This window comes from Pholis gunnellus (genome assembly GCF_910591455.1).
Source record: "Pholis gunnellus genome assembly, chromosome: 13".
In the NCBI taxonomy this organism is placed as follows: Eukaryota; Metazoa; Chordata; class Actinopteri; order Perciformes; family Pholidae; genus Pholis; species Pholis gunnellus.
Window position 1 is genome coordinate 13,218,277 of NC_136540.1, and position 10,289 is coordinate 13,228,565.

Sequence of the window (10,289 nt, forward strand, 5' to 3'; positions counted from 1 at the left end):
AGTTAACGAGCCTCGGCAGTAAACATGGAGACACTTTCGCTCCTCCGCCAACATCTCAGCTCTCTGCTATTGGCTCCCCTCCGGCACCGACTCGGTCAGCCTGGACAAACTCACCGCCTGGGGTCCGACTTCCTGCAGAGGTTGCTACAGACCCACTGGGACTGTATGTGCGCCAACTGTATGCTTGTTGGGGTTCTCTGCCAAGTTTATTGTAACAAGACTATAGCTATATTAAAGCCATGTTATCTGTCCCAGAACTCTATCTACCGTCTGCCCATCTCTACGCCAAACAAAAGGCGTCCTCATGATTTCCTCCTCTTTTGACTTTCATCATGTGTCAGATTTACAGACCAACTGAATGATGGCCGACGTACTGTATATCTGAACAAGTAGGAGTATTGAAATGTTGTATCTGGGGGCGTTTTCCAGTGAAACACTGGTCACACACACACACACACACACACACACACACACCTTTACATCTCAGTGGGAACACAGCTGAGGAATGTGCCTCTGGCCTTCAGACGGTTGGGGGAGTGGACAAAGAGGGTACACTGAGAGAGAACTGAGCCTTGTGCTTTTTTTTTTTGTGGTGCCTTTTTTTTTTTGCGTGGCACGAGGAATGCGTCAAGAGTCCTCAAGTGCAGTATGCAAACATGCATGTTTGTTTACGTCTGCATCTTAAAAAGTGTATACACTGCACACAGAGAGGAAATTACAGTGAAATGCCTCATTGTGCCTCACATGGGACCTCCTGACTTCCTAACAGTAAGCGTGACATCAATGCACACGCGTGTGTGCGCGTGTGTGTTTCGGTACTTACACGCGAGAGAAGTAATTGCAGGCAAGGCATCTAAACAACCTTGAAAAGACCAGCAGCAGCCTCTTTAAACACTGTTCTGTCATGTCAGATTAGTGAAATTAAAGGTTCATTTCTTCAAACTTTCCGCTACTGTTGTGGTGGTTTAGTTCAGAGACTGTTGACCTTACTTCCCATCCGGACAAAGCACTCCCACCTTTCAGGCACTTATAGTTCATTTCTGGACAACCAAAAAGGCTGAAAGAACATTATATTTCATATAAAAACAGTCAAATTTAAGCAATAACTGGGAGGGATACTGCAAAAGCCAATTGTTCACACTTGAACGACTATTATTGCGACACAACTCATCTGAGTAAAACTGGAATCATGCTTTTCCAAAGACACATAAACGTCTCTGCAGAGCTACGCATAGAAGGGTGTTATGGGTAAAGGTCGAGGAGCAAGCGTGCGCACAGTCACACATTCAAAGTGTCAACGCCGTGCTGATTGGTTGATTCACCTCTGGTGGGGAGTTGGAAATGAAAACAGAAAAAGGAAAAGTCAACGTCACACAAGTTGTTCATAAAAGTATAACAGAAAGGTCTCATTTGCCAACATGCAGCATGATTCCATATTTAGAGGGATGACGAGTTGTTACCGGTTGTCCCTGGAGGTACATACATCATTCTCAACCTGTGTACACATGACAAAATAAAGTGACGACAAAACAAAAGATCGCACCGAGAGACGGCAGATGTTATCCAGATTGTTAATATTACATAATAACTACCGCAGCACTGAAGAAGTAGGGAAACAGTTCGCTGCTGTAGCCATCCCAAGAGAGAGAACTATGCTTCGCCGCATCTCACCCGCTGACTCTTCACTCTCTCCAGCTCTCCTCCAGAGGACAACAACAGTCTCTGGCTTTGTTTGGGGTCTGGTTTCCATGGAGATCAGAGGGACTCGTATCGGTCGCTCGCTCTCTGCCCGGCCCCTTTCCTGTTCATTAGCGACTTGGCTTTCATGGAGGTTAAGTGCAAAAGGATTACTTAAAAAGGACCCAACCTGGCAGAAAAACAGACAGTAGGCTCTTCAACTAATTGCCTTTAAAAGACCAAAAATATTAAAATATCATTGTAAATTCCAAGCTATATATCTGATATCTTATGAGACCACATGCAAGATGTGACATTGACCACTGAAACAGAAAAGTGGAAGTATAAATCATCTGACTTCCACCTAAATGCCAAGATTTTTCCTTTTATCTTAAAGGACATAATATCCAAATAAACAAATGAGGATTACAGTTCTAAGGCCAAAACAATGATGGACCTCCAAAATGGCAATAATTTGCATTTCACTGCAATTTCGATAACATTTTAAGGAAACAAAGAAGATACTTGTACCAACAACTACATTTTTGTGCATCCATTTCCTATTTCCGTCATGCTTTTCTATCAATCTATCAATTTATTTGCATGCATTTTTCGCCATACCCCCCCCGAGTATGACTTTTTTCATCCCGTTTTTAATCCTCTTATGTACAGCCCACCTCTCTAACCTCCGGCCTCACTACTCATCGTCTGCCACACTGCACATCTTTTTGTCTCCCTCACCAAATATGCCCGTCATCCCTGCCTCTATATCTCCCCTCAACTGTCACATGTATTCATCCATCTGTTTTCACTAACAGTCCGTCTGAAGGCCGCAATCCATGACCGAGAAGCTCGCCGGCTGCTGCTCAAGAAGAGCTTTAGAAAAAGCAGATGTTAGTGACCCATGTGTGCGCATACAAACATACTGTATGTGCTGGCAGACTAAGCAAACACAAACGCATAAAAGCACACGCTCCCTGCTTTGTGTGAGCGCGTTTGCCATTTGGTATTCAGCACGCACAGTCTTTTCAATATATATCAAGCTAGGAATAATAGTGTTTAATACTGTGTCTGCGCTGACTGATTAATGATTACTGTGGGTGTGTTGGCTTAAAAAGCACAGCGTCAAAATCACACTGAAAATGGAACAAAAGCCGTGAGTTACAACGCCAAGCCTCAAAATAACACTTTTACCATCAGCTTCCGAGCAACTTTTTTTTTTACAAAACACAGATTAAGGAGTCTTTCTCCATAGTTAATCATAGAGTGAACGGACCAGACGACCTCCTGAAACTGGTAACTCAGAACTTTCCCTGGGGTCAGTCACCTCCAGGTTGAATGAACATACCACATGCTGACGTGTATTTTCAGCCCGTATACAGTGTGTTATACTTTCTACCTTCACACACACACACACACAGAGACACACACACACACACACACACACACACACACACACACAGACACACACACACACACCTTCAGGGGAATGTGTGTATGCTTGACCTTTGCCCCGTCATAAACCTGTAACCCGCCCCTCCTCTTTAGGCTCTCCCCATGTGTCTGCGAACTGGAATGTGGTTCTCAGCTCCTACATAATGACAGCAGCTCATAAAACCTCACCTCTGACAGCAGACGCCTGTGGAAGTAATGATCTCTCACTTAGATGAACAAGGTGCACAAACGAAGCATGTTGACCAGCTACGGATTTGTTTTACAGTAAAAGTTGGATCTAAAAAAAGTTTTTTTTGGGGAGGTTCTATAACATCTGTGTCAGAGAAGTGGCATACTGAGAACATGTGTAGAACTCCTCTGCATTTTGGGAGTTTTGATTAAAAGATAATTCTCCTAAAAAGACACTAGCACTGATTGTCAATCAAGGATAAGGCAGTACAAGACTTTTTCTTTCTACTAAAGACGTTATTTGATTTTAAAAAAGGGACAGTTCACCCCAAAATCAAAAATACATATTTTTCCTCTTGGTGCTATTTATCAATGTTTTTGGTGCGAGTTGCCTGGTTTTGGAGATACTGGCTGTATAGAAGTCTGCCTTTTCTTGATTATAATGGAACTATATAGCACTCGGCTTCTGGTGCTCCAAAAAGAAACTATTTTAAAAACTCAACACCTTACTCAAGATAATCCACCGACCTTGTTGTAAGCAGTTTCATGTAGTAACTATGAAAAAAAAATGAAAGTTTCATTTTATAAATCATATAACAAAATGTAAAAGTATCTAAGTTTTAGTTTAACTTCTAAAATACAGTGTAAAATGTATCATTAAAAAGTGCTATACCAGTGGCAAAAGTAAAAAAAAAAAAGTTTCAAATGTGCACATGCACACTGGTGGCAGCAAAGCATTCATTCATGCATGTGGACGGGTGGCAAAACATGGATGGGGTTTTCTCCTAAATGACTGAAAAAACAGTTTTAGACTTGAAATTTAGTAGAGTAGTCCCCTTCACATCTTACCTCATGGCTAACCCTAGCCTCAAAACGAGACAAAAGAAATCAAAGCAACGCATGCGTCTGTGGCTTCTATCAACTCCACAGCAAGATTCTTTGTCTCTTACACAACCCGCTGATTGCGTGAGAGCATGAATGTATGCATGGGCGTGAAGCACCAAGCGAAGTTCAAACTCAACACCCCGAGACAGAGCGCTGAGTCTTTTCAGGATGTGAACGTTTTGACCAACATTGCAAAACGTCCCATACTGAGAAGCTTGAAGTGAAGGTACAAAGCAAGTCAGTGAGGCAGGAAATCATGGCGACGCCACAAAGAGCCTTGAGAGAAAACAACAAACGCTTACACGGCTTTCTTCAATGATTCTTACTCGAACAAAAATTTGAATATGTATGAATCAGATAATCAAAAGCATGAACCCCATGATAGATGAGATCCCCTTCCTGACTACAGCTTACAGTGCCCGATACAAGGGTAACTCTATCTCGAACTGATCTGAAATATCTTCAGGTGAATGGCAGTTACAATGGGCTTTAATGTGAAATTCAAACTAAGAGGCTTTCTGCAAGTGTCAGTTATGAAGTCACCGTGAGGACTCCCAGCGTGCTGCTCCCACGCCCACTCAACAGGGCTCCTATCAGTAGCTGTGGGCCCAGCTGGTCCCTGAGATTAGTCCCAGAGTCTGACGTTGGTCTCACTAAAGGCACTCCAACATACGTCTTCGTGGCACTGCCATGTTCTAAATTGAGACCGTGGCATTTTATGTAAACCTCGTGGCTTTCCTTTGCAAAGAGGATGTTGCAACCTTTGCCCCCTCCCCCTCAGTGATGACACCCAGTGCATTTCTCTTTTACTTGTCTGAAGAAGATAGTCTTGTTTTGAGCGGTTCCTCCATAGCCTCGTTCCACCGTCTGTCAAATGCGAGTCAACACTTTTCCTATCTCGTGCCATAAAGCAGTCCAGGTTTCCTGCAACATCTGATCTGGTAGTTAATAACTTCAGAGGCCAAAGAAAACTGACCTGTTCTGACAAGTCCTATTATTCAAACCTTATGTGCAGGAATTAGTTAGCACAGGTTCCAAAACACTCCTATGGATTACTTACACCCTGTCCATAATGGATCATGCAGGCACAATTCAGTTCTGGCCTTGGCTGGAGGACAATCAGACCCATTAGGCCCAATCTGATTATAACCAATAGTCTTGAACAAAAAGTGACAAAAGACAATGCTAATGAAAGAGAAACACACTGTGCCCTAAATCCATTGTTGCAGTGTCTTGGCTATCTAACCTATTGGCTCGTCCTTTGACAACATTGCACCAAAAAAAAAGTGCTTCTTTTCACAACACCATGCCATTCGCAGTTCACACTCTCAACTCCAATAAGTCCGAAACCAAAAAGATATCGTGAACGTTAAAGTGTTTTCCCATGTTGTGATTGTGTACATAAACCACAATGATGTTCATCATGTTCGAGAGTAAAGCAATACTTCTACAGTATGTGGCTAAGTAAACAAAAGAAGTCCTCAACAGTGCAAGTCCGCCGTCCTTTACATCACAGATCAGTAGGGATAAGACGCACTGTGGTTTTTAACCCACAATGGAAATTTGACGGAGCGTAACCGTACAACCTGCTCGTGTCTATGGAAACATTTTGCCAGCGGCAGCAGGGCAATGGGCTCAGCGGCACGTGGCCCATTAATTAGTGAGGGGAATCATACAACCCCTCCGTTTCATGCTTCAGTCACAGCCACACACGCCGTCACAAACTCTTTCCAACAAGTGCAAGCATGCATGGACTGAAAGCGCAGAAAACAAAATAAACATCCGATGACACATCGGGTAGACAGGAAGTGAGACATTCTCTTGCTATTACTTTACGTACGAGTAACTTAAGTGGTTATGATGACAATGAGGAATCTACAGGGAGGTGCACAACATTGTGCAACATTTCGAGGCAGTACTGTCGGTCGAGGGTTTGCACCAAAAGGGCATTGAACAGGATAATCAAATCAAACTGCAATTTAAATCGAAAAGTAGCACCAGTTGCACTTCAAAAAAAAAGACTGACGCTGTCAATTTGTGACATGTTCACTTGAGGCCAAAATCCAGCTGCCTTTAGTAAGGTTAATAAGTTGCTGTCAGAGCATTCATGACAAGCGTGCTAAATATTCTGGTTAAACCGGGTCAAAAGGGGGAAGTTACATTTCCTAAATGTACAAACCAATCACAGTGCGCCAGTCAGCGAGTACCTAAAACTGCAAACAATGCATTGTTATCAAGATAGCGTTTATGTCTTTCTGTGCCGTCTGACACCACCACACGGATGGTGAACAGTGAAACTGCAACCTTGTGACACAGAGAACTTGAGAATGTCAACAACAGCCCGTTTGTGTTTCCTTCTATGAGGCTCGTACACCCTGACCTCACATTTAAAAACCAACACTCTGCGTTTGGTTTCTTTATTCTGACACATTATGTGTTAAGATGCTCAGTTAAAAACAATTGCGGTGATGTTGCGTTTTTTTTTGTGCCTGTTGAATAAGTTTTTCATACGTTTCACTCTTTCATGCAAATGAACTTTGAGTTTCAGGATGTATCATGCAAAGAGCAAGTTCAAATTCATGGGAATAACTTTCAGATGTCTGAAGAGATAAAACTATGCAATATTTTACAACCAAAAAAAATGCAAAGATCAGCTAAATTTGGAGAAGTAACGTTTGTCCCGTCTTGGTCAACATGCAGACTGTCAACAGTAGGAAAGCACAGTTGCTCCTACAGGGTACACTCTGGAAATAAAGCAGAAGGTATTTGACAACCGAGGGATGTATTGTATTTCATTGGATCCTGTGATATAAACACAGGCACACACTCGGCTTGATTCATCCTTAACACTCTCCTTACGCAACTAAGTGAGTTGTTATTCTCCCAATAGGGACATTAACCTTTAGAGAGTCAGTAAGACAGGAGCACTCTGTAGTCTCAACCAACGCTGTACAGTTACAGAGGTCTGTGCTAAAATAAAAGAGGCTGTCTGAGAGGGGGGGTCTTTGCCACATGCAAATGAAAAGAATTAAAACTTTTTATGAGAACAATTAGTATTGCTTTTCTGCTGTCTGTAACAGATCCACCAGTTTTTTTATTTGCCATCTGAAAAGCAGCCGATTTCACTTGTGATGGAGGTGTCGACTCCCTCCGCCCCCTTCACGCCTGCTCCATCACAGACTTTAACAACGGAAAACATGTGCGATCCACCACTCGAGACCTTTCCCTCCCACGGACGAGCTGATTACTCGGATGTTCGGGAGCTGCGAGAGGAAGTCGTCCCCCCCCCCCCCCCGACGCAGTCCCACGATTTCCTCTCTTGGCCATCATCTGCTCCCACTCTGCTCCATCTGACAGATGCAGGTGTTGGAGCTGTCCTCCTCTAACCCCCTCAAGGAGAGGAAACAGAAGCCACCGCAGAGGCTTGACACTTGTATAAGAGAGGGATAATATAGTGGGGACACGTAACATGTCAGAAAGCTTCGCCATGTTATTCAAGTGGAATCATGTTCAAGCCGCCGATAAGCCACAAATCATCCGTGGCTCAGTTTGAATAGTGTGTCCTTCCACACTGTACAATTCAAAGAATGCGTATTTAGAAACTAACGTTTCAAGGATTCTTCTAACTTAAAGCACCTTGTGAGAAGTCAGACCCTTAGCTTCATTAGAAGCAAACTCAAAGCATTGTTTGTTTTCATGGCATAGATGGTTGCCTCACTTATTTTCTCTAAATCATCCGTAGGACTCCTCACATGCTCGCTCTGCTCAAAAGACACATTATAGGACAAGTTAGATAATATTCAGACCTGTGGCTAGAAGCAAGATGGAACTATTTTCTTTTCATTTCAGCGCAAACAAGTCACCATTCCACCGAGACTCTTCTTCCAATGTACAGTATGTGCTCCTGTTTCATTTACCCACTGCGTGTTGTCCAGTAAAAACAAAATACCTAAATAAGGTGGAGTCCTCTAAAAGAAATTACAAAAAAAAAAACGACATTTTCTGTTCAGTGCAGACCTCTGGTAAGGCATCACTTCTTCCACTGAGGCCCCAGCTGTGTCAAAGACTTTCACTGTGCTCCGCTGGCCAGTGCAGACACAGAGTGTCTGTGCATTGCCGCAGAGAGGGGACTGACCATGCGAACAGATCCAGATTAAATAATGTCTCTGAGCCAAAAGTGCTGCTGCTGCTGCTGGAGAGGACTGGACAGAACTAATGAAGAGGGCTTTCACTGTCACTGAGGCTGCTTCACGCTGCAAGGGTTGCGTAGTCGGGTGGGTGTATGGAGATTTTTCTTAACCTCATCCTTGACTAGAAAAGTCTCTTTTACAAAAACTATGATTATTTTAAGAGACAAAACAAGTTACTTCAAAAAAAAAAAAAAAAAACATAACAAGGAATAAAACAGAAGATGAAGAGGATCTCAGCAGGAGGATGTGAACAATCCTTGACTAACATGGAGAAGAATTCTTTTTTTTTCTAAACAGGAACAACATTTAATTCAGAAGTAAACTTTTCTGTGACACCTAAAGCTACAGCACGGTGACCACCCGAGTTTGTTTCACAGTGGAACTCTGGACCACATACTTGACATATTAGTCATAATCTCAGCAATCCGCAGGTGATCGGAAGTTGTTCACACCTCCACAATGTGAACTATATGCCGAGAAAGAGGGGTGCACGTGGTATGGTGTTTCTATTGTCACGCACATAGCTTAAAAAGTAAAGTGAGGCATCAGATAATTCACAATATTTCACAGACAAACAAACAATCTTTCTTGGAGAACATAGGAGTGACTTATTATAAAGTTCAGTATTCAAGATATTTTCTGTCCCAACAGAGTGTTACTGAACTTGGCGACAGGTGAGCAATTTATCAACACAGTTTGAGATGATTAAGAACTACTAACAGGGTGCATCGCTACGCTGGTATGGGTGTCACTACCTCGTGTCTTTGAAAACGCACTCACCTTGTAGACTTTCCCAAACGCACCGTCGCCCAGCTCGCCGATAATTTCCCACAAATCGTTCGGATTGATGTCCCGGTGAACGTGCTCATACTGCTTGACTTTCTTTTTGCTCTCAAGAGTAGGCAGACGGAGTATTCTGCTGAATCTAGCGAATGCCATTGTTAACAACGCAACATAAAATAAAATAAAAACGAAAAAGTATCAAAAGGCTCTACACGGAGAGCATGACGCACGGCCGTCAAAATAACCTAAATGTACCAATATTCACTTTCCGCGTTCACGAGTGAGTGAAAAGAGAGCTGAGCAAGTTTTAAAAAAAAAAAAAAGTTACTCTACACCGTCCATAACAATCAGGTGCTCTGAAGGTTCTGCGCTCGTAATCCCATTCACAAAGTGCTGGACGCGCGGTGACCACCTGCCGCTGGAAGCACGATGTAGTAACCGCCCGTCTGACAGCCCGCCCGAGCAACTTGTTGCTTCTAACTGTGCGTAGACGCCCCACCTCGTTACTCAACAACCCCGCCCACTGCCGTCATGGAAATGTAGTTTCTTTCAAGGAACAAGCAATCGTCACCATCGCGCTGATGAGGCAAGGGGACTTCATGTCCGGGTTGGTGCGGCGCGTGTCCTCCGACAACTGGAACAGCTGTGCCATTAACAACGCTACTAAACTTCAAGCGGAGCCCTGGGGAATGCAGCTATTAACCTCTTACGACCCCAGTTTATTGCTCTTTTTAACATCCTACCGCATCACTATATCGATAGTTTAGCTTTGTATTTAACAATAAATTCAGACTTTGGGTGATACACAGTTACAGTTTAGTGTTCTGAAAGTCTTCAACGCCATAATCAATAGTTTTAAAATCATAATGTATTTGCTAACTTGTTCTTCACCTGTGCAGGCGGTAGCATAGCGCCCTCTAGTGGCGCATTTAGCTCAGTTAACTTGTACCTGTTGAGCACGTGGAAAACGACATGAGTGAGACTAGTCAGATCCTTTACTTAAGTAAAAGTATACATAGTCTAAAAATGCTCCATAACAAGTAAAACGACTGGATTGTAAAAGTAGTTAGAATGGCCCACTTTCAATGTTTAATTACAGAATATTGCATTATTCAGTTTTTATCACATGTT

At 43.0% G+C, this 10,289-nt stretch overlaps 1 protein-coding gene across 2 annotated transcripts in view; it reads right to left on the minus strand.

The window, feature by feature from the left end:
- The window catches only part of stk10 (serine/threonine kinase 10), a 38,281-nt gene extending 28,717 nt beyond the window's left edge, over window positions 1-9,564 (minus strand). The window contains exon 1 of one of the 2 annotated variants that reach the window (XM_079172094.1): window positions 9,156-9,564. In XM_079172094.1, coding sequence (XP_079028220.1) covers window positions 9,156-9,314 — 159 coding nt within the window. In that variant the 5' untranslated portion in view covers window positions 9,315-9,564. The remainder of the gene's footprint in view (window positions 1-9,155) is intronic. The other variant, XM_079172093.1, reaches the window with a different exon arrangement.
- Between the last annotated feature and the right edge of the window lie 725 nt (window positions 9,565-10,289).